The sequence below is a fragment of the Pomacea canaliculata genome, linkage group LG14, assembly GCF_003073045.1.
Source record: "Pomacea canaliculata isolate SZHN2017 linkage group LG14, ASM307304v1, whole genome shotgun sequence".
Classification (NCBI taxonomy): domain Eukaryota; kingdom Metazoa; phylum Mollusca; class Gastropoda; order Architaenioglossa; family Ampullariidae; genus Pomacea; species Pomacea canaliculata.
In genome coordinates, this window is record NC_037603.1 from 17297911 (window position 1) to 17321830 (window position 23920).

The 23920-nt window shown below is 37.5% G+C and overlaps 2 protein-coding genes across 5 annotated transcripts in view; one reads left to right on the plus strand and one right to left on the minus strand.

Moving 5' to 3' along the window:
* Positions 1 to 4957, plus strand: part of LOC112555267 (transmembrane 9 superfamily member 2-like) — a 35859-nt gene extending 30902 nt beyond the window's left edge. The window contains exon 18 of the mRNA XM_025223591.1: positions 1698 to 4957. Coding sequence (XP_025079376.1) covers positions 1698 to 1765 — 68 coding nt within the window. The 3' untranslated portion in view covers positions 1766 to 4957. The remainder of the gene's footprint in view (positions 1 to 1697) is intronic.
* Positions 4958 to 5672: 715 nt separating this feature from the next.
* Positions 5673 to 23920, minus strand: part of LOC112555265 — a 38298-nt gene continuing 20050 nt past the window's right edge. The window contains exons 15-21 of one of the 4 annotated variants that reach the window (XM_025223589.1): positions 23533 to 23732; positions 20925 to 21093; positions 20371 to 20676; positions 17288 to 17574; positions 11281 to 11400; positions 10637 to 10760; positions 5673 to 9724 (exon numbers count right to left, since the gene is read on the minus strand). In XM_025223589.1, coding sequence (XP_025079374.1) covers positions 9640 to 9724; positions 10637 to 10760; positions 11281 to 11400; positions 17288 to 17574; positions 20371 to 20676; positions 20925 to 21093; positions 23533 to 23732 — 1291 coding nt within the window. In that variant the 3' untranslated portion in view covers positions 5673 to 9639. Of the gene's footprint in view, positions 9725 to 10636; positions 10764 to 11268; positions 11401 to 17287; positions 17575 to 20370; positions 20677 to 20924; positions 21094 to 23532; positions 23733 to 23920 lie in introns of all 4 variants that reach the window. The other 3 variants (XM_025223588.1, XM_025223587.1, XM_025223586.1) reach the window with 3 other exon arrangements.

The following is a 23920-nucleotide window of genomic DNA, read 5'->3' on the forward strand; positions in this document are numbered from 1 at the left end:
GAAACTGCTGTTTTCGGACCTCAGTATGCCCTGTATGCCATTCGTACCAAGGAACAAAAGCCACTATCACTTCATGTTGCATATATGTGGAATATATATTCAACTGGTAGAGCCTCTCCCTCTACTACCAGCTCTTCCTTGAATTCTTCCTGTTCCAGAGATTCATCTTGATCTTACAGTTTTTAAAAAAGGGGGCACTAGTGACCTCATTTTTCTTCAATGTTTTCATGAACTTCTTTCCGACTATCCTGGATTCTGTTCCATCTTTACAGATGGCTCCAAAGTCCCAAGTGGTCCCCATGCCACGCAAGGACACCTCTTACGAGGTGAACCACTACCAGTTTGTCCATGGTGTGCGGGAAGTTTTAGTGTGGTACATGTTATGATTATTTGTCCTGAACTCCTGATTTTCCATCAGCAGTTTTTTTTTTTTTTTTTACAGAAAATTGTTTGGTTTCTTTGTTCAGGTCCGTCCCATTGGCAGCAGTCTCTACATTTTTAAGGAGGATAGGACTTTACCATCAGATTTAAGGAATTTTATATCCTGATGATTATCTTGTGTTTTTTTGGTTTGTTGGTGGCCTTTTTGGGCTTAGCCATTCCCTTTTACACTTTACCCACTCTTTTACATATTGTTTATTTCTTGCGTTGACTTTTTAAAAAATGTTGTGGTTATATCACTTGGGAGGTTTTTTCCCCTAAACTTGTTAAGATTACTTCCTGTTGCTGTGATATAGCCCAGTTGCTGGCATGGCATTAAAAAAAAACAATCGAACAAAACCCACAGGGGCATTCTTATCCAGCTTGTCAACCATAGAGGGATGATCTGGAATAAAAGCATCAGTGAGATCATCCTGGAATACAGAAGAGTTGATATTGCAAAGACTGAAATTCTCTTAGAAGGCCAGAATTTAAATTGCACACATCATAAAAGGATCAACAATGAGCTCTTAGCTAAACAGTGTTTACAGCATATGCATAGTCCAGTCAATGATATGGCCTTTGCTATGGTACTTGGACTTCCTAAGATAGGCAGAATATGTTAAGAAGATTAGTCATTCATACAGTGGTAGGTACCTGTGGCTGATTAGACACCGACATTAAATTGATGCTATTGTTGCAAAAATTTAACAATTCTAGAAACTCTTGCTGGAAAAGGGAGTCACTGAGCTTATTTTCACACTTAGAAAAGTGTGGTTTATACACAAGAAGTTAATCATCATCTTTGGAACAGCCAGAGTGAATAGAACAAGTTTGCGCAAAGTGTGCCAGAAGGAAAGGTATAAGAAAGATATAAGGCAAAGAACTAAGTCACTTACTGTGAGATGAAGAGATTAGTAATTACCAGCACAGGCCCATTGCCAAATTGTTCAGAAATAGAGAGCTAGGACCAATGAAGAATACAGAAGAAAAAAAATCAGAGTACAGAATACTAATTTTCAATAAACACAATAGTCCAGAATTCTAAGAATGGCATAAATAAGTAGATCAGACTAAGCTGATGATAAATTCAGATCTCAAATCTGAAGTAGTCCACAGTGATAAATACAAAAGGAGTCTAGAAAGGAGTCACACCAAGTATGATGATTTGAATATTGCTTTATTTATGATTAGGCTGTAAAGAACTGAAGTCTGATGCACACTTGAAACAGCATATTTCTGCATGATTAATAATATATGTTTGCATTTTTCCACAGGAACAATAGGCTTTTTTGCCTGCTTCTTCTTTGTCACAAAGATCTACAGTGTTGTCAAAGTGGACTAAGCTGCTAACATTAGGAAGGCAGCGTATGCAGTGGCTACTACTGAAAAGAAAGGATACTAAATGAAATGTATATGATAAAATGCATATCGCATATAGATGCCTGACTGTGACATGAGGGAACTGTAATAAGGGATCAAAAGATTTCTCATCAGTAATTTACAAATTATAAATCTAACTGCGGTTAGATCATATATGTCATTACTGGAGAAAAGCTTTGTCATGTAGCAAGTTTTTTCTTATATATTTCTACCATTCTTTTGTTGGGCTTGACATTTTTACAGTTTAATCTCTAACATTAGCAGTTTGGCACCTGTATATAGAGTGTTACAATTTCTGTAAGTTTAGTATCCAAAATATAGACACAGAAAACACAGTACAAAGATTAAAATATGCAGCAGACAACTGTAATTGCGGCCCTATGCTCCTGGAGGAGAAACAAGGACTTAACTAACTGCAATTAACCAACCAGAAATTTTAACTGCAGAAGTAAGTAAAACTGCTTGCACGCTTTCAGTCACATTATTTCTTTTGGGAGACCTTCGGACCTTTGTGTGCTTCTTCTGGACTCCAGCACAAAGAGCATTCCTCTTTAAGGACTAGTTGGCACATATTTTTCTTACAATGATTAAATAAAGCCTAGTGCCTAGTGCATCACAAATCTGGGTGAGCACCATCCACACCACCACTATTCCTGATATGCTTAAAAACACATCACAATGCACAAAAAAGAGGTCAACAACATATAAGATCAGGAAAGTGTATGAATATTTTTGTATTAAAAGTCGCAGCTAATGCAAGAGCATATTGTGACATTACAGTTTTTACTTATACATGACTACATATGAAGTCTTATATCTTGAGAAAAGAATTTGGGTAGTCATCCAGATCTGGCAAAATAGTATTTTGAACTGAGGATTACGCAGTCATGTATTCCAGTACATTAAGGCATGAGCAAAACAAAGCATAGAGACCACACATACTTTCATCTGTGCATGTATAGTCATCACTTGTGCCTGAATACTACTAAGGAAAATGTGTCATAAGGCAAAAATGTGCACCACAGTAAGTTTTATAATGGAGATCTTCCAGGTCTCAATTCAGTTACATGTTGGGTGCATAGAATTTTTTTACAGTAAAGTTTCTCCCAATAATCATTTTTCATATGCCTAATATTTAATTTCGATTTTTCTGTCATTTGCAACAAAAAAAATGTTGAGCTTATTTGATATGTTATTTGTACGCACACACTTTTCAACATTAACATTTACCATTTGTAACAGGTGGCCCTGGTTTACATTTAATAGAATGCACCAGTTCACTGTTACTCACATTTCATAAATGTTTGAAGAAAGTTTTGCCCTTTATGCAAGCCACATCTCCAGAAAGATAACCAGTGGTGTTTGATTTTGGCTGTTGACATTTAAATGTTGACATTTACAAATACACCAGTTGATATTTTCATGTTGGCAATTTCAGAAAGTTTATTGTTGGAGGCAGGAACATTGAGTAATGAATATTGTTTTGTTCTATGACTAGGTTGCTTGAGTGGTCACATCTCTTCCTCACAAATTTTCTGCATGGTCCATTTAGCCTTTGAAATTTACAGACACTCATATGAAGAAAGTATGCTGTCTTTTCTTCTTTACTTCAGAGGAAAAACTCACCAATTTAAGGCTTACCCAGGCATTTGATAGGAAAGTTTTCCCTATCCAACTAGCATACAGATATCGGATTTATCATTAAAGATAAAAGCTAGTAGAAGGTAATTGGGCTTTGCCTTCTTGCCTTCTTCATGGCATGCCTCTGACGTGGTAAACCACTTACAGCTTACTGACCTTACAACCATTTGCTTTTACCGTTTTCCTTAATATAAAGAAGGATTAAGACCTCATGCACCCTAGTTCAATGGTATTCTGTTGCTGGGGATTTTCATAACAAATACTTGTCAAATCCAGATACATATTTACTCTTTATTTTCTAGTAAAAACTATGATTACACCCCCATTGTAAATATTTGGATTAGTATCAAGCCCTGGACGTTTGTGGATGATATTTCTAAAGTATTGTAATATTTAGCCTTTGAGGTGTATAATTTTTCATTTTGCCAACTTAAGTGTTACATATTTTTTTAATTATCAAATATTCATTAAGTGAAATGTATAAAGGAGGGAAGTAAGAAACATTGGAGGTAAGTAAATTATGGGGGAATGCTTGTTGATGTCTGCGCTGTGTTAATAAGAGGGAAATTTCTCTTTCAAGGGTGCAACGGAGGGACGGATAGCTGAAATTTTAACTTACTGTGGACTGCAGTGGGGCTTCATAGCCCTGTCAGATGCTTTTTATTGCCATTGGATATGTGCGCTCTGTGATTAGCTTTCTGCATATCCAGAATGTTAATTTCAGATTTACGTTTTTGGTTTTTGTGTTTGTAAGCATGCATATATGCAAATACATCCCTGCGTACAAATTGTAGAGGAAGACAAGTAAATTTTGCTTTGCTGTTCTATAGTTCTTTTGTTCACTTTATTTAGTGTTCTGTAGGGTATACAGACTTGTGAATGCAAGGGGATATCCACTGTTAAAAATTCACAAACATTCCCTTTTGGGGACCAGCTTCTATGCTGCCAGTTATGACTCGTTACCAGTGAAATAGTATTGAGGATGTTAATCACAGTTTGTGTTCTGTTTTTTCAGGAAATAATTGTTCATATGAAATTCTAAAATCTTTATATTTAGCATGCCCTAAATTCAAGACTGCATGCAGTCCCAGACCAATGGCTGTACATGTAAAATGACATCATTCAACAGTGCTTTGCTATATTTCATATTATTTTCACATTAATAAATTATTGAATTATAATGGAAAATGTATCAGTGATGATAATCCTTCTAAACCTAAGAAGGAGCCCAGTGAACTTTAACTTTTGAAATGATACCATGATATACATAGCAGACTGACTAAATGCAATTTGTGAAGTGTGTGTCCCCTTCAAAGGTGGAGGTACAATTATATAGCTCAATAGTATAACAGTGAAGCAAAATATTCATTGAATGCATATTAAAATTTCCAGTATTTCTACTGTGCTTGTGATTGTAAATGAAACTGTTGGCTTGTCATAGAAATGAACAATCTTGAAGTAAAAAAGTGTGAACCTCTGACAAACCAAAAAATAAACTACATTCTTTAAACCATTTCTCTTCAGAGCTTTTATGAACATACACAGTAGTTGTGTATTCTTTATGTTGCCAATGTATGTCAGGTTAAATGAGATCTGGAAAATGGGGAGGGTGGGGGGAGGGAATCCATATTAAAGCATGCCACATTGCAGATCTAAGTGTAGAACTTAAGTATATTACCATTTACAGCAGCAGCTCTGAGTAATTACTGCTATTTTGATTAAACAAAAATTCACGTTTATCCTTTTCAAATAATGTTATATAAATTTCATCAAACTATTACCTAAAGCATTTGAGTCTCATCTCTGCTGAAAAATTAAAACATGCCCGCTTCTTCACTATTTTATCCTTCAGTTAGTAGTTGATTTTGAGGGATGTAACTGTTAAAAGAATTGATTCCACATTTGAAGGCAGCAGTTCCTTCTCTTGTATGATCAGTCTTATTTTTCACACATCATGTAAGTACAGTAATTATATCAGAAAACATTGTTCACCCCTTGTAATGGGGATTAGAACTACTCTTCACAATTGGTTACAATTTTATAAATCCTTACTTGCAATCCTTGTCGGCCATTTTTAATGGGAAGATGTGTCATCTCTATCAGATGGGGAATAGATAAACATACTTTGCATAAGTTGCACGAATGTTCTGCTTCTTAGTATGTAACAATGCTGCTAAGGTCTGCTTATCTTTCACAAATTATACGTCAGGCACTTTAGTGAAAAAGGGGATGTGAACACTAAAGCAGCCCATTCTGCAAACAATCTTTTGGGCCTATTTTGTTTTTTTTAAACTTAAACTTTGTATAATATATACATGTGCATTGCATTCTAAATTGTTCTTCATTACCACCAAGTTTTTTGCATCTCTATCTCTTGAAAACGAAGAATCCTAAATGACAACTAATGTGTTCTTATCTATATATTGAATGAAAAAAATGAGCTTTCTTATCAAAAATACCCAACCACCTCCCTCCAAAACAAATTAAAAAGACCTGTGACTTGAAGTGACTTGCAAACATCTGTGGTGGTTTAGAGCAAAAAATTTGACATTATTGTGCATAAAGTTTTGAAGTTTTAAATGACAAGATTTGCATATTTTTATGACTTTCCAGCTACAGGTGCCATACTTTTGCCTAAATATAAGAAAGCTTTGAGAGTGAGCTGTTTTAGTTGTTTTTAGCACTAATTGATTATATTGTTGAAGTCTATAGGCTATCACTGCCTTTATAAGCGATGACAATATATATTCACTTATTGTAGCAAGACTGTAATGTGGGGAGCTAAACTGTTCCACATCCATTGGGGACTTTCTTGGGTCAGGTGCATGATATGTTGCGAGCTGCTACCTGAATTGTTAATGGATAGCAGCTTTGTGTTAGCTATTGAGCTAGCACCCAGTGGCATGCCATATTGATTACCCTTGATTGCCAATTATTGTTTTGAAATTTGGTTTACTTCTTGTTTGGCTTAGTTGTATTTGTATTACAGTAAGATCTGTGGGAGTAATAAATATTTTGCAGAGTTTGATGCTGCTAAATTATTTTACACAGTCCATAAAACTGGATGTTTCATGTCCACTGTGAAGAATAAACATAATTAAAGACATGCATGTCGACTTATACGTATTTGCATAGTTTCTGCGATTTTTTTTCACTTTTCTCAATCTTATGGCATAATCGGTTTTAAAAAAGATTTCATTGCCTTTTTTTATAGCATGAATTTTTCTTTGGCCAAAGCTGGTAGTTTAAGATAGTATGGAGTTTACTAAACATTACTCCCAGGGCTGACCATTGCCAGGGCTGACCATTTAGTGTCTCCAGATTTGACCCCATTTTGTGATAGTGCCAAAAAGAATTACATCGCCAAACAACAACAACAAAAAAGATGATTCAGGATTTGAATGAGAAAGTCATAAAGAATTTGAAGGATTATAAAAGCCTTATGTGATGGCAAAGAATTATTTTTTTACAAATCAGGCCATCAAAAAGTTAAAACTGCAACTTCTAGTTGCTTTGATCTAATGAGACACTTTCAAAGTACAGTGCACAAAAAAATGTTAAGAGATTCCACTAACACAAGGCACTTGACTAGCAGTTCTAATGAAAGCAGGTAACACAAGCAGAAATTTGTTTTGTAAGTTTGTCTACAAACTACATAAGATGACAATTTTTCTTCAGTTGTGTAGACAATGCTTTTGGGCCCTTGCTGCTTAAAGAAATGAGGAAACAATAAAAGTAAAATCATGCATTTAGTACAATGATGAGGTTTATTTTAACTTTAAAAATATTTTTAACAAGCTCAGCGTGGTTCAACTCCTATCTCACTGACAGGAAGCAGACTGTGTTCGTTTGCCCTGCTCCATTTTCTTATAATGGCATCCATCAAGGCTCAGTACTTGGCCCAGAAGCCGTAGCAGATAACTGATAGCTCATAGTCAATTTTTGCTCTAGCTGAAAGCTTCAGATTTGCAAGCTAAGAGAACAGCAAAGTTCTAGACTTTTTGTGAATTAGATATTGTGAACAGCCTGCAAGAAGTTAAAACAGTCTAATTTAGGTCTTCCAACTGGTGGCTTGTCCACTCCATGATGTTAGTTCTCCACCACTTCTGTTTGCCTTGTCGACAGTCTCCCTCCAACCATCCATGGAGGACCATCTTGGGCAGTGTGTTGTGTCCTGTCATCTCTGGTTCAGACTTCATAGTGGTAAATTAATACTGGTGCTACTAACTCATCAATGTAACATTTAACAGAACAATATGAACATCAGGTGGTAGTGGCAACTTTCTACATTAAGTAAATAATACAAACATAGCTCTTGAAGCTCTATCGTATCATTTTTTTGGAGCTGCCAAAATTTTATTCTTGTGCTAGGTCTTAAGACATAGAATAATCATACGCCACATCAATTCTTTCATCATTATACATTTATTTAAAAACAATTTACATATCTTGCCTTCTGGAATACAATAATTGGTTCTTTCTTTAACTTTTGCAGATAAATGCAATATGCGGAAATAATGTGACATAGAATTAAGTGTTTACAGACGAGGTTTTTGAGATTCTGAAGTACCATGCAGTCAATGCTTACTGAGATGCTTCAGTTTTTAAAGAAAATGTTAGCAATATTTTATACATTTGGTTCAATGTTTTTAAGGTTATAAAAAGACATTAAAACTATTATTAACTATATTATGGTGGATGAAAATTTGAGATTGATGGAATCTTATTGTATACTTAGCAAACAACAGCTATAGCTGGTGACATAATGTCAGAATGATTTAGCACCGGTTTCCCACGTCTAAGCAGGATTCTGTATGATGTGTTTCTGTGAGGAGGCATGTCAAAAGGTGTGCACTATTGTGTACAGCCGTTATCTTGGCAAAAGGTTTCTTTACATAGTTTTGCAGCAAACAAAAGAAAATGATGCCTGGACAAGGCATCTAGCTTTCCAATAAAATAAATAATATAAAGTTATTTGGAAAAGGAAGTCAAAATTGACCATCCCTTGCCATATTGGCATTTCTAGACCTAAATTGAATATTCACAGTTGAAGCATGCTTGTAAGAAAATGGAAACAACATAGTCATGTAGTACATTCGTTCATCCTAGCAGAACATCACCCTTCTGTGCTTTCTTTTTAGTTGCTGTTTTTCAAAAATCTTTGTTTTTAATATCTGTTATTTGAATAGAATGTATGCCAGAAGAACAGAACACAGAAATATTCTCATTATTACAAGACGGATTCTTAAAAGAGAATCAGATCACCTTTATAATGTCAACTCATTCAACCCTGCGACAAAGCCTTATATTTGCTTTATAATAATACTGTCTTTTTACAGAAAGCGTTGTACTTAGACATGACACAAAAGCAGTCATTGTTGTTGCCTTATTCTAATTTCTAATTTTTGCAGATGACCTAGGTTTGAGCAACAAAAATAATAATGAAAGCCAATTCTGAGTGTAGGGAGCTGACACCAAGTAAAAGAAGAAGTTCTTTCCAAAGAGAGAAAGAATACAGAAATACATTTTCTAGATAGAGACATTGCATATAGGGAATTGAAAACTTACAAATATAGTGCAAGGACAGCATATAGCCAACACAGACTGTGACCATAATATAGAATTGTTTACATTTTGTGATTAGCAACAAAATAGCATATGAGTACAGCTAGAATGTATGCTTATCACTAGGACATAAATAGAGCTGACAGATGAGGTGGCTATAATTAAAAGCAGGACCTATATTATAATCATGCTTAAAAGTAAACTGAGATGTAACTATGAAGTCAGCACAATGTCAATTCAATATTGAATTACACTGTGTCAAACTTGGCAACACATCAAACATGTGTTTATTGTGTATAGGTCATGTAATTATCTGTGCAATGAGAAGGAAATTGGTAAATAAAATTTTATCTCATGGTATTTTCGCTCTGTCTTCCAAAGAGACAGTAATAACATTCTGAAATTTTATAGATCATTCAGCTTTATAATTTTTATTTACTGTGATATAACCTGAGTTGCTGGCATTGCATAAAACGCAACAAACCAACCTTATAACATTTTTCATTCCATTACAGAAATTTATTGAAGAACAAAGAAATTATTACATCTGGAAAAATTCTACAACTCCCTCATGGAAGATATCTCTTTATGTTTTTTTTTCTCTGTTCACAAAAGACTTCTAGCAAGTGATCAGTACAGGGCTCTCACTTCTTCCTCTTCAAGGCTTGCACTGTTTAGATCCAGCTCCTCATCTATGTCAAGAAACTGGTTATCTCTGAAATAAATTTGCCAGACATGATGTATTAGTGCAGTCAGCCAGGTTACCAAACAGAATTATAAAGAAATATTATAAGTGGAAAATAGTGGAAGATGGTGAGTGAAATTAAAACTCAAAGAATTGATGGTTTCCAAACTTCTATAGATTTCATAAATGTTACTGAATCTACACAACCAACTCCTGAGTTTATCTCAGGGTGGTGTACACTCAGCTTGTGCAATGTAGTTGCTGATGAAGATATGTAGATACATGCTCCAGCCAGTGCTACCTTTTTCTCTTGAGCGTAAAGGTTTAGTTTTCTTCATCTAACTACTATCTTGTGTAACCAACAGTTCCCGATGGCTACATAGGGATGAGTTAGTTGTACAAGGACAGTGGTGTAACAGTTAATGTCTGTCACCAATACAGTGAAGGTTGGCTGTCCTGGGTTCAGCTCTTACATTGTACCTAAAGGTATATTAGGAGTTCACTAGAGACCATTTTCATCTGTCAGCATCTGTTTTCATTCTGCGTATATGCCCTAGCTACTTTACTGGTACTACAGTACTATAATTTTACCTGTGCTTCACTCACTGAATCATCCATAAATCATCACTGCGAACAGTTTCCAGGTTTTTGTAGCAAAACGTGATGCAGATCTGCTGACCTACTTGCTCTGTCACTGTGAATGTGATGGTCACACAGTACGCAAGTGCACTCAACAGTGATTGGAGAGTGACTATTCATACATATGCAATAAGGTTCCTCTGACTGACAGACGTTATGTAATGGACATGTCACAATCCTCAGACTTTTCAAAATGGCTGGATACTTTTCAGACTGACCCTTTACTTCAAAAAAAGTTTTTCTCCTATCGTTGGTTTTGAGGAATATGTTCAAGCAAAATTTAAGATGAGCCACAGTACTCACTGTAATTTGGTGTTGATATCATATGCCTGATCATAGCTCATGTGCAGACTGCTGCTAATGGAATGATAACTGCTGATATCATGATCATCTCTGTCATGTAGACTTAGTCGAGAGATCTTCTCCCCTGCTGAACCATACATCTTTAATGTTAAATATTCTTTTCCAAGTAATTAAGCATTATAGCATACAGAAGGTACTTGCAGCCACTTTCCTGACTGGCGTTCGGAATAATAAAAGAATAGCATGTTTCTGATGGTCAATTTTGTGTTACTAAATGAAAAACTAAATAGTAAAACAAACTATGATTCAAACAAAGCTATTTGGAGCTTAGTTTCTGGATGATCTGAATGTGTGTCTGGTGTTTCTATACACATACTAAAGCATGATCAACAAACCCATGCCACTCTGCATTATGGTGTAAAATGTGGCCACTTTGCTTGAGTTTTGTCAATTTTAAATCTTTTTACTCTGGCCACAAGGCCATTTTTAATAAGGTGTGGCACAGACAATATTTTAAATGTTTTCCCCAAACATTTTCTACGTTTTTATTTTAAATATTATTAATAAATATTACTAATGAGAATAAAAAAGAAGCAACAAAACATTACAATAAAATTATAAGGCTGTTAAACCTGTTATCTGACCAGTCTCTGATGCCAGCTCCCATTCCAAACCGTCCAGTGTCTCCATATCGTCCGCATTCTGGGTGAATCTATCATGGATGCCATCATCATCATACTTGCTTAGATCCTCCCCATCCATGGCTAGAGCAATAAGTAATTAAAAAAAATCTTGAAATATGGCCTGTACCAAAAGATGGACTAAAAAAATGGGAGCTGAAGCCCATAAATTAAGCTAGCCATTCTAAAGAAATACATATGGACTAAAACAATAAAAGTAAAGCAAAAATAAAATATTAACTGTGAGCAGATCCTCAACATAGGGATGTGTGCTTTCCCCTATCCTATTCTCTGAATACACAAATAAGATCACTATTAACAGTGCTATTCTCAAACTTGTAAAGTATGCAGGTGACTTGGCCCTGGTGGCCTCCCTCAAAGACGAGCAGTCCCTGCTACAGTACTTGGCCTGCGTGGGGCAACTGGAGCACTGGTTTGACTGCAGCAAAAGAAAAATTTCTGTCTTGGACTTCCCAGACAGACAATAAAGTTTGATTTGATAAGATCGGCAGCCTATCAGAGGTAGGCTGTGCTATTTTTTTCCCCAGAGAATCTCTGAGCCCATGGTCTCTCTAGAGTCTAGAGGTACAGAGAAAATTCGGGATTCCCCGGGAAAGCAGGCCAACATTCCCCGAATCATACCACTACGTGGGGCGAGTTAAACGTTTGTCGTCAAAGAATGATGCGCCCAGCGCGAGCAGAAGTGTGTGTCACCCAGGAACCGCTCGTCGAACGGAAAGAACTAAATACAGTTTCAAGTGCGGGGAAGTATCGACAATGCAGTAATCCTGCGAATGTGGCGGTGGTGATGCAGAGAGAGCAAGACCGGCGGAGACAGAACAACGAATGGTGCAAGAGACGAGACGAGGCCTCCCCGAGCTTCCGTCAAAAGTAAAGGAGACCACACGGTGGGGCGAACGCTGGTCCGAGAGGGCGACCGTGAAACTCCAACAGAGAAGGTAAGAAGACAACATCACCTCCTTTCAACGGCCGCCGATTCCATCGAAGAGCGCCTTTTAGACCTACGGCCAGTTCGGTTAAATAGTGCAGTGTTGGATATTCCTCTGAAGGAAACTGTGGAACTGTGTGGTACCCTGACAACGACTCTGAACACACCTGTTACAATCACCGCGCGTTCACAGGAGCAAATGGAGACCCTTCGAAGGCCTTGCTGAAGAACAAGATAAGGTATGATGCAGGAGCGTTGGCAGTTACTTTAGAGGTGGGAGAAAGAGTCTTGGTAAAAAAGATGGGACCACGTATTATAGCCAAAGTAGATGATCGCTGGTTTGTCGTTCTGGATAAACTGAAAAATATATTATGTATGTGGTTCAAAGAGAAAATGGATCGGGACCAAAACGGACACTCCATCGGAATATTTCGCTTCCAGTGGGTGCATTAGGCTGGCACCACCTTTTGCCCAGTGAAGAACCATCAGGAATAACAACCTTAGACAGCGTATAGACGAGGTAGTAATCACACCTTCCCATTGTGGAAATCATGAAGATGACGAACTGGTGCAATTTACAGACGTTGAAGTGGGCCTAGAGTTGAGGCCAGAGGCACCAGAGTTTATTCCAGCTGCAGTACCTGCAGAAAACCAGGAGGAGGACGTAGAACGGGGAAATGAAAGAAATGAGACAACAGAGGGCGACAGTGAAGAGAACCTCTACGCCGCTCCAACAGAATCCGCCGACCGGTGGACAGATTAAATCTTATGCACCGATGTACAAGTGGTAGTCAGTTGGACAGGGCGAAGTTGCATGGTGTTTGACAGGAAATGCAAAAACTTTTAGGTTCTAGTCAGGAAGCTCCCTCTCAGGTGATACAGTCTGTATGCTGGGCAGTGAATGAAGTAATGGAGGTATCAGAGAAGTGGGTTAGTTTACCAATAATGGTAACTAATGTATGATTGGTCGATTCTGTTCATGTAGTAGCTTCATATAATTTTTGACAACATCCCTAGTGTAGCTATGAGATTTTTTTATGGAAGAGGTGTAAAACCGGATGTATAGCTATAACTCGACTATATCGTTTAAGATCTGTTTTGATGCCTGCAATGTCAATGTGTAACTATTTGTATCTGGTAAAGCGTCATTCTGACGATTGGAATTGATGTACATTGATGTAGAATTTACCTGTATATGTTAGCTGGTGTTTTAACTACTCATTTCTTTTAAATATTCCTATGGGTGTGTAGGTTATTTCCTATATTAACCAGTGTTTAATTGTTAACTATATATATAATGCTGCATTTAGTCGTAGAGATTTGTTCATGGGGACATCTTGTTTTATTCTCGGGTTGATGTTTCTGTTCTTTGAAATGGAAATTTTAAAAGGAAACAGTTTTTCTTTCCCAAGGTTAAGTGTAGTACTCTAGTAGTGTACCAAGTTATGTCTGGAAATGATAATGTTGTTTGGATAGTAAACTCCTAATCCCGTTGCACGTGTTTCTATATTGTATATATCTGTGTGTGGTCTTTTTATGTGGTGCTTAGCTTAAGTTTTGTTTCAGCAGTCATTTGATTTTGGTGGGTTTTTTTTTATAGTTTGTGAAATCGAAGTCCATATGTGATTGTGGAAATGTCCAGGGTGGTGTTAGCATGCTGTTGGATGGGTAGAGGATGATGTTTGTTTCTGGACCCTTTGTATTTTCTACGTCTTGGATATATTGTTGTATGGTGGGTTGTGGGGTGTGGCGGCCTGTTCTGTGTCTGTAGGGTTGTAAATGGGTCTGTCGGACTGGGTGATTTGGTGGTAGATACTGCACCTTGTAGTTTTGACCTGTCCTGTTTTAGAGTTTTTTATCTTATGGTATTGCTCTTTGGTCCAGTTTTCTTTAGCTGCCTTCATTAACAGCATCAGCCTGTTAAGAGGACCCACAAAGGCCAGTGCTTGATGTTTTTCAAATTACCCAATCAGTTACTAAACCCACTCATCATATTTTGGATTGGATTAGGCCTGTTGACCATGTCATTCACATATAGTTACTGTCTTACGTATTCTTTCATCAGATCCCTGTTGTGTTAAGTTTGATCTGTTACCAGTCACTCAGCAATGATGCCACTTTTTCATATGTGCACTGTCTCCATGACACTGACATGTCCATGTTACAGGCCAAGCTATCTCTTTGTTCATTGACCTCTGCCAATAAATGTTTGGCTGTTCTTTGCTCTGTGGTGGAGGCCCACACTAATGCTGTGTGCTCCAGTCCATCCAAACAAGCACACACCATGGTTCTCCAGTATTTTCCTGGAGCTGTATAAAGCTAAGGTAGAGAATCAGCAAGCTGAGGGGTTGTGGTGTAAGTCTGGGTTAAATAATCATCAACAGATGCTAAATGCTGCCAAGACTGCAGTCATTAAACATGTTTACTCATCTAAAACTGCATTCTTTCAGGCACAGATTATTGCTTGTGGGTCGAGTATGAGACTGTTTAAGGTTTGCAGCTACTTATCATGGCATACAAACGTATCTCAGGTGGTGCTCACAATATTTCTGCCTACCACATACCTTGGGTTTTCTGCAAGATTTTTATCCACAAAATCATTAATATTCGTGTCAAAACATGATAACCTGCCTGTGCACCCCCATCCCCAGTTCTTGCTAGCCATGCTGACACTCGGTGCTCCTTTGTTTCTTTTTTCTTGACTCTAAAACTAAGCTTAAAACCATCATTCTTCAGTCAAAACCTATAACTTGCGTACTTGATCCAGTTCTCACCCTGTTACTGGTAGACTGGATGAGTTACTCTCTAGTTTGTCCTTGGGCATACTTCAATTTGTGTTCAAAATTGATTTATTGAAACTTCTATTTTAAAAAGCCTATACTAGACATAATATACTAAATAATTACTGTCCAGTCTCAAACTTGGCACTTGTATCCAAGGTCCTTGAGAAAGCAGCTATCATCTTATCTTTACACTGAAAACTTGTGACCTCCGCTCCTCATCTGACTCTTGCATGCTATCTATTCCTCCTTCAAAGACGGTTACATATAAACAATGTATGCTTTGTTTCTGTGCTTCTAGATAGTGGAACTCTCTTCTGTACCACATTTCTACTCTATTCTAAAGCAGTATTCAAATGCTCACTGAAAACATATCTGTTTAAAAAATATTATGATTAAAATATTATGCATAAACATAATTCTGGTCTACAAAGTATTTTATTTGTTATATATATTTTTTATACACTTGATATCTCCCTCTCTCATTACCTTTAATCTGTGGCTCAGTGGTTAAATGTGTTTAGTGTTATCCTGTTATCTATGCAGTTATCTGTCTATTCAGTATGTTTAATGCAATTTTTTTAATCACCGATGGTGAGCACAGAGGGTGCAATCAGCTTTGGTTGTGATGCTACACAATGCTTATTATTATTATCATTCCTTTCTTGAGGTCACTGTTTTCTTTCTGTATTTTAGCTGCCCTGGGGCTGCTTTTCCTTTCTTCAAGGCCCTCCTCTGATCACAAAGAGCTATACATCATTAGTGATCCAGGGTTGTTTCTTCTTCTTTTGCCTCCAGAATGCCTTTTTGGCTGTTGATGTTGATGTTGACTTCTTTGGTGTTTCCAGTGAGGGTGTCTCCATCACAGCAAAACATGCTGAGGGTGGAATATCTGCCCCCAACTTGGGTCTTGAAGATTTTTGCAGCATTATGCTTTTCTGAGTCAAAGAGACTTTGGGTGTTGTGTGGCATTTCGCCTTCAGCTTCAACTTCAGGCTTGTTAAGACAAGGTTGTGGCTGATGCTTATGTCTGCAGCTAGTTATGACCTCACTTTGGCATTGTGATTTAAATCCTATTTTTACTATTATTGATGCTGGATTTGAAACATCCTGGTAGTAGGAGGTTGTTGATCTGCTTATAGACCAAACCATCTTGGATTCCTAGTGGGGATGAAGAGTATTGGTGAGGGTGAGTCAGTGGCTCTTTGCGAACTCTAGAAACCTTAGGTCCAAGCTGCTTGTTTTTCCTAGACCATTCCTGTCATTCCTGCCCATTGCTGACACACCTCCAGGCCAACCTTGGCATTCCAGTCACGGAGTATGAGAAGGATATCTTTACTTGGTGCTGCCTTTCAGACTCTTTCCAGCTGTTTGTAGAACTCTTCCACTTCACTGTCTTTGTGGAAGTTTGAGCATAAACTTGGATAATGGTGGTATAGTGAGGTCTGACAGGAATGAAAACCAGCCTGCAGCTGGTACTGTACTCCAACCATTCCCCTGTGTATGAGGAAGCCTATGCCATGCTCATGTTTGGTTTCCTCCTCATTTCCAACCAAGACAGCCTGGTTCTTTGTCTGCTGCTGTCTCCCTAAAGACCATTTGACCTCTGCCAGTCCTAAAATGTCCCACCTATATCATTACAGCTTATGGGTGAGTTCTTTCATCTTGCTGAACTCACATAATGTGTGGACACTCCATGGACTGATGGAAGATCCTTCTCTCAACTATTGCAGGTGTATGTAAAAGTTATCCTTAAGTGAATAAATCACATGGCAAATGCTTGCTCTGGGTAAATCACTCACTTATCCCCTTGTTTTTTGACACTGTGTACCTAAACACCTATGACAAACCATTGCAACATACAGAGAATATATAATTTTATCCCTATTTCACAACACATTTGTGTAACATTAAATTGTTTGCAAAGCTTTACATTATCTTAAGATTATGTCTTTATTTCAGCCCAATATTGAGAATGCTTCACAACAATTTTTTTTTTTTTACAAAATGATAAACTTCAATCTAAAAATTGGTACAATAAAATTTGACTTAAGTATTCTTGAAGCCCCATGTCAAGGATTTCTGTTGTGAATTTGCCAAGAAACAGAAAATAATAACTGATAATAATAACTGTTCACTTCATAGATTTGATATCAAAGGAAGGGAAAGGCAAATCATAATGACGTTCCACACAGTATTTTGCTCTTTCAGCTGATTTATTAAAAAAAAGAAACTTCCTCACCAACAGCCTGTGATATTCTGCCAGTTTCTTTTTGAGCTCTACTCTGAGGCCGGGATAACCTTGGTGTCAACTGGCACGTCTCAGGACTATTGCATTGAGAGGCACTAACTTCACTTCCACTCATAAAATCCAGCACCTGTGTCTCCCAGTGAGAACTGTCTGCTGTATCTGATGCATTCTGCAGGGAAAACTGATTCTTAGTTTGTGAATCTGTCTTTTCTTCCATCTGATTCTGAAAATCATAGCTTGCAGTCCATCCATTTGTATGATTTTTCTGATGAAATACGCTGGTTAAAAAGGGAAAGAAATTATACAAAATAAATGGGTTATTGCATGTAAACAATAACAGATAAATCCCCAAATTCTGTATAACTTATCTGTTCCTTCTGTCCTTCTATTCAAATAACTAACTGCTAGCTGACAGAAGAATAAGTTTGGATGTCATTTAAAGATGCAACATGTTCTAACAGTATATATATATATACACAGATACGAAAGTCAAGTTTTACTAGTTCACCTGCCCTATTTTTTTTTCTAGGAAGATGCTAAACAAGGAAGGGGATAATATAAAGTCTTGTCAAACTCCCACTGCTGTTCTAGTCTTCTATACTAAAATTGATGGGGGACTGCAGTGGTAACCTTGTTCTGTTGCTTTTCTTTAAATCCAATCAGGCTGACATTGATGTTGTAGTTTCTGTCAAAAGTGCAGCATGCTAGACTCTTTCCTATCCTTTTTTTAAAAGTGTGAACATTCATTGTACATGATGAACTGACAGTCAGTCATACAAGAAATAAGTATCAGCTAACAGGTGATATAATGGCAAGCCTGAATGAAGTGCATGAATGAAGATGAAGAACGGAAGAATAAGCAGAATAATAAGATTGAAGTGTAAGCCTGAAGATCTGCTTGTTAGTGTTGCAGCCTGCTCTATTTTTAAGCACTTATTTTGTGTGCTTATTGCTTCATTTAGTCCAGTATGATTTTCAGCGTAACTTTGCTTGTGTCACTAGTGAGTCATAGTTTGTCACAGCTGTTGCCTGACTTTTTCAGAAAGTGTTATAATGAAACACTTGGTATATGCTGTATTCCCTTCTCCCGTTTTTAGATTTTGTTCTCCATCATTTTGCTAATTCATGACCACTTATACTTACTTATGGACTTGCTCTAATGGAAGGTTGTCTATTCCTGGTGACTACTTATAGTGATCTAACTGCTGCCACTACTTCTACATGAAGGATGATATAAGGCAGACATGGGTAAATGCCAGCCCGCGGGCCGCATCTGGCCCACCTCCTGTCTCTGGCCAGCCCGCCCGCTGGCCCGCCCACCAGTATATATACTATATATACAGTATTGGGTAAAACTGAGTTAACTATATCAGTCCGGCCCTCTAAAACCATCCCAATTTCTCATGAAGGTCCCTTGGGAAAATTAATTGCCTACCCCTGGTATAGGGTCACCAGTATTTCTGGGTCTTATGTTACTTTCTGACACTACAACTGTGAGCTGGAGAGTGTCACGTTTTTCTTTAACACAGTTACCCAATTTGTCCTCAGAGTTGTTGTAACACCCCTGTTAATAAATGAATCAATGAAACAAGCCTAAAAACATTTTTACAGTCTGCCCTATGTGCTGGAGAATTGCATATGCCTGAGCCCAAAATGCCATCTTTGTTTATGCTATCAAAAACTTTCTTGAAGTCAGCAAAAATTACATAAAGTTGTATGCATTATGTTATAAAGGATAAAGATCTGGTCTGGGCAATTTATTTATCTGCTGTTCTTTTGTTGGCAGTTGAAAATTAGATCTGCTTGCAGATAACACTAAATCTGTTGACATAGTGAAAGAATAGGACATAAAGGTCGTCTCCTAACCTTTTCATTTTAATAGAATGATAGGGTGGGGTGGGTGGGGGTAAGGTGTTTAAGACCACATTTTTCTCAAGGCCAGCTTTTCTTGTAAGGGCCCATCTATTCCTCCAAAATGGTTGATGGATGAACGCAATGGTTCATCATACATTAGCATATGAGTAACTAGTAATACAGCACTCAGCTGTAGTCCATCATTCACTATTAAAGGAACTGCAATGAAATGAAAGGTTCTGGTTATGATAATTTTTCCAACTTTAGTGCTTGGCAAAAAGCTGTTGGCTATCCCCTGTTAGCCTAATGGATGATACTACCTACACTTTAAGGCTGCGGTGTCTGCTGCATTCACTTAAGATATGATAGAAGACAAATCAAATGCATCCTGCAGATAAAGAATCCAAACTGTTGGCTTTGAACTATAAGACAAAATAAAGTTCTAATGCCTCAACAAGTTGAGGACAAATAATTGCCCTCTTGCGCCTTTCTTAGCAGGTAAAATTATAGTGCTGGGTTGAGAAAGTTACTAGTCCTGGAAGTCCTGGTTGATTGCCCAATTTAAAATCTTTGAATACATTTGAAATCAAGTGAGCTCTTTACCAGTGTTAAATCACAGCAAAGTCCTAATTTTAATTTCCTAACATTGAATAAATATATATTTATGCTGAAAAGCAAATCTGAATTAAAAAAAAAATGTAACAAAATTTCATAGCTCAAATCTAAATCTTTGCTAGAGAAAACTGTTAATATGCTGTCCTATTTTGCTCTGATTGCAATGCTATGCATCTCAGAACTCCTACGCACTACTTAATAATAATAAATGTGCAATTTATGTAGCACATAATTATGCTTACAAGTTGCATGCTCTCAGTATATAAGATAAGAAGGAGACATGGATAGTATACAAAGGACAGAAGGAGAAACAACTATAAAGATAAGGAATAAAAGACAAAGATAAAAAACGCCAAGAGGAATCAGGAAACAATAAGGATGGAGAGCGTTACATCTGCAGAAGAAGACAAGCAGGTGGACCAGTCAACTGACTATAATCACAACTAATGACAACTATGTTGATTGGTGTAAGGAATAATGTCTATTAAGTTTAGGCAGAGAACTTGACCTATTGTACATCAATATCATTTAAACAGGCCTACCTAATCTCATTATCAGGAACATTGATATTTAACAGCAAAATACACATCTACCTAAACACAGACCTAGGCTGCTGGACTTGATCATCAATGCTTCTCTGAATAGCTAGGATATGATGTTCCTCTTTCTTAGTTGACTCCATGACTCCATTTGAGCTACTTGGTCGTTGGGGTTTGTGGTGTCTTTTTGGACTGCTGCTGATGCATGAACTAGGCCTCAGTGTAGAGATAAGACAAGAAGCAGTATTTAAGGAATGTCCTCTGTGGCGTTTTCGTGAAGTTTTACTGAATGAATCAATAGCACAGAATGTTTCATTATCTTTGGTTATACCCAGCAGTTTAGGCTCTAAGACAGGCGGAGTCTTGTTTAAGCTGAAATGAACAAAAGAAAAAGTAGCAAAAAATGTATACAAGAAGACAATGACAAGATCTTAAACTACTGAGACCTTGTACAGTTTGCTATCATGTATTCTACCCACAAAAGGGAAGAATATTTTTGAGAAAATTCTATATTACAAAGTGCAGAAGCCAACAGCAAATGTGTCAAGTGGAAACTGTATTTTAGACTTAGTTCAAGAAGTTGCCAAAAAACCAATATGACAAGTAATATTGAAACTGACCTGCCTTTATCCTGACTCAAGCTCAGAGGTTTGCCTTCCAAATGACCACTGTATGTGAAGTGTAGAAGAGGAGATTTAGTACCTGATGATGTTTGCTGCAGATTTTCTCTAACATCAGCAAATCCAAGACTGCTGCTTGGATGCCAGGAACGAGGAGACAGGGAATATACTGGAAGATAACATCTGTGGTTTATATTTCTGTCACTTTTGTCCCCTTATAAGCTGGTTAAAATATCCTCATTTTGTTTAATGAAGACATAATTTATTCCCCTTAATCTCCATCAACCATAAAAATGAAGTAAGAATGGGTACATTAGTCTATTAGTTTATGCATTAGAATTCAGTTTACAATGAAAATTAGACATAGAGTGTCTTAGAGCATGGCAAAGAAATGATTTGGTGGGAATAAGGTTTGATTCCTTCATTTTAAATAGCTCTGACAATGTGATACCATTGAAAATTATCTGTACATTATCTGTCATGCTCCCTCACTGTCACACATGATAATAGTAATGAAGGTTGCTTACAGAGTACCATTCCTAATAGCTCACAGCGCTTAACAAAAAAAAAAACCAAAAAACAACGAATACATTAATACATGCTAACATCATACAGCAACATACAGCATAACATTCTTTATTATTTCCCATTCAAACACATGAGCACATATGGACAGTCAGCATGGGACAGATATATCTTTAGCTTCAGCAGGCTGGTGACCAGGTAAGTCTTGCAGAAGCTAAAGATATATCTGTCCCATGCTGACTGTTCTGACTGAAGTTGTGTAGTCAAGTTGCAATGTGGTCAGTGCAGACACAAATCTAGAAGTTGTAATTTCTGACGGCTGCAGCTGAATGTTCACAATCTTACAGAATTCTAGGAAAGCTACTTAGCAGATGGAACTAATATGCTGTTGCTTGGAAAGTGATTGATCTAGATCTAGATCTAGGGTGGGGAACATCCAGCCCACGGCATGTGAACTCATTTGATCTGGCCTGCCAAGGCAACCGCAGATTTTAGTAAAACTATAGCTCTTTCCACAGCAATATAAATGTATACTAAGTAAATAATAAAAATAACATAAATTTTGAAGAACAAACAAGGAATGTCCATTATGGGATAGACAGGACATATACGAATACAGGACAGGACAGATGTATGCTTCCATCGGCTGCACACGGCCTGTATGGAGGACTTTTGAGTATTATGCATGCATGTGACCTTCACCCTAAGCGAAAGTAGACTACTTTCAGTTTAATATTGGCTGTTGATGCTTGAAGTGTTCTTCAACCATGTCAGCTTCGTAATTTCTGGTGTAACAATAGGTCCAGTAGCCAGTGGACAGTTCAAGGCTGCCTGTTACGTATGCAGACGGCGTGAGAAAGGGACAGTCCTGGGAGCTATTCGACCCCTACCTTCTAAGAAACAAAGACATAACTTAGTTTAACAGGGTACAAGGGGGTAGCTTTCCTGATCTCACTACAAGAACAAACACAACACTTTTATGAGTTGCAAGTCCTTTTACTTTAACACCAGTTGATAGTTCTGGCTAAGGCAAAACATCCACTCACGCTCTCGATGAGTCATATCTCTAACCCCTGCGCTGTCCCCCTAATGCTCTGTCCTACTGCCCTCTTCATCTGACCTTCACACCCAACTTCTCTCCAAAACATTCCCGAACCTCCATGCTCCACCTCCTTCGGTCACAGGGTCGTTACCCGGCCAGTAACTAACCCCCTACTACTACCCCTACTACTGTCAAGCCCAGGGGTGGGCAATTAATTTTCCCAAGGGGCCGCATGAGAAATTGGGATGGTTTTAGAGGGCCGGACTAATATAGTTAACTCAGTTTTACCCAATACTGTATATATAGTATATATACCGGTGGGCGGGCCAGTGGGCGGGCCGGTCAGAGACAGGAGGCGGGCCGGTCAGAGACAGGAGGCGGGCCGAATCCGGCCCGTGGGCCGGCGTTTGCCCAGGTCTGGTCAAGCCAGTACCTATTCCTCTGTGCATGTGTGCATGTGTGTGTATGCATGCCATGTTCCACACTACTATATTAGTACACTACTAGAGTGCTACAATAACATTAAGAAAATAAAAACACTTAGAAGAAGAGGGTATAAAATGTTGCTATACAAGGGACGTTCACAGAAAGTTCATTCAGCTTTCTTAGCATGCACATCAAATTTGATTCAATGCTTAAGTCTTCCTTAGCTTATATAAGAAATTGAACAGAACCAAACAAGGTGAAAAAGTGGAGTAAAAAGGCTGGCACTGAACTTCTCATGCCTTTTTCCTATTCACCTGGTTTAGCCCCACTTTTGGTTATTTCATAAAAATTAATGAACTTTTGCATGAAAAGGTTTTTGAGTCTCAGAAGAATGAACAATCTGAAATGCTGACTGCTGATAATTTGTTAGCTTTGAGAGGTGGTTCACCTATCATCAGAAATGCATTAAGCTTGACAGTGATAATTAAAAAGCATTAAATAAACAATCTTTCAAATGATATAAAAACTTTTCATTTGAAGGTTATTTTTATTAATATAGGCAAGAACTTTCTGAATGCCCTTTGCACATAAGAGGCATATGGTCTAGATACTTACATTTATTACTGATTTTGACACTTTTGGGCTGAGGCATAATGGCCGGTGTACAGTGAGGTGTAGAATCTGTTGCTTCATGCTTTACTAAGACAAGGAAGAATCCTTCTAAAGGTGACTCAAACTTGGTACCAGTAGTCTGTATCCTTCGTGCAACTTCTTTAAGTTCAAAACTGGGACTTTTGGTCAGAATACCATTTGTGCTGACAACAGTTGAACAATTAACATTAAAAACAAAATCTTTGAAACTATCACAAATACATTATATATAATATTACACAAATGCATTATATATAATATTACAACAAAATATTATAAGAACACTCATCTTTTTTTTTCTTTTTTTTTTTAAACCAAACTGTGCACCAAAAAGAGCTAGCTGATAATGTAG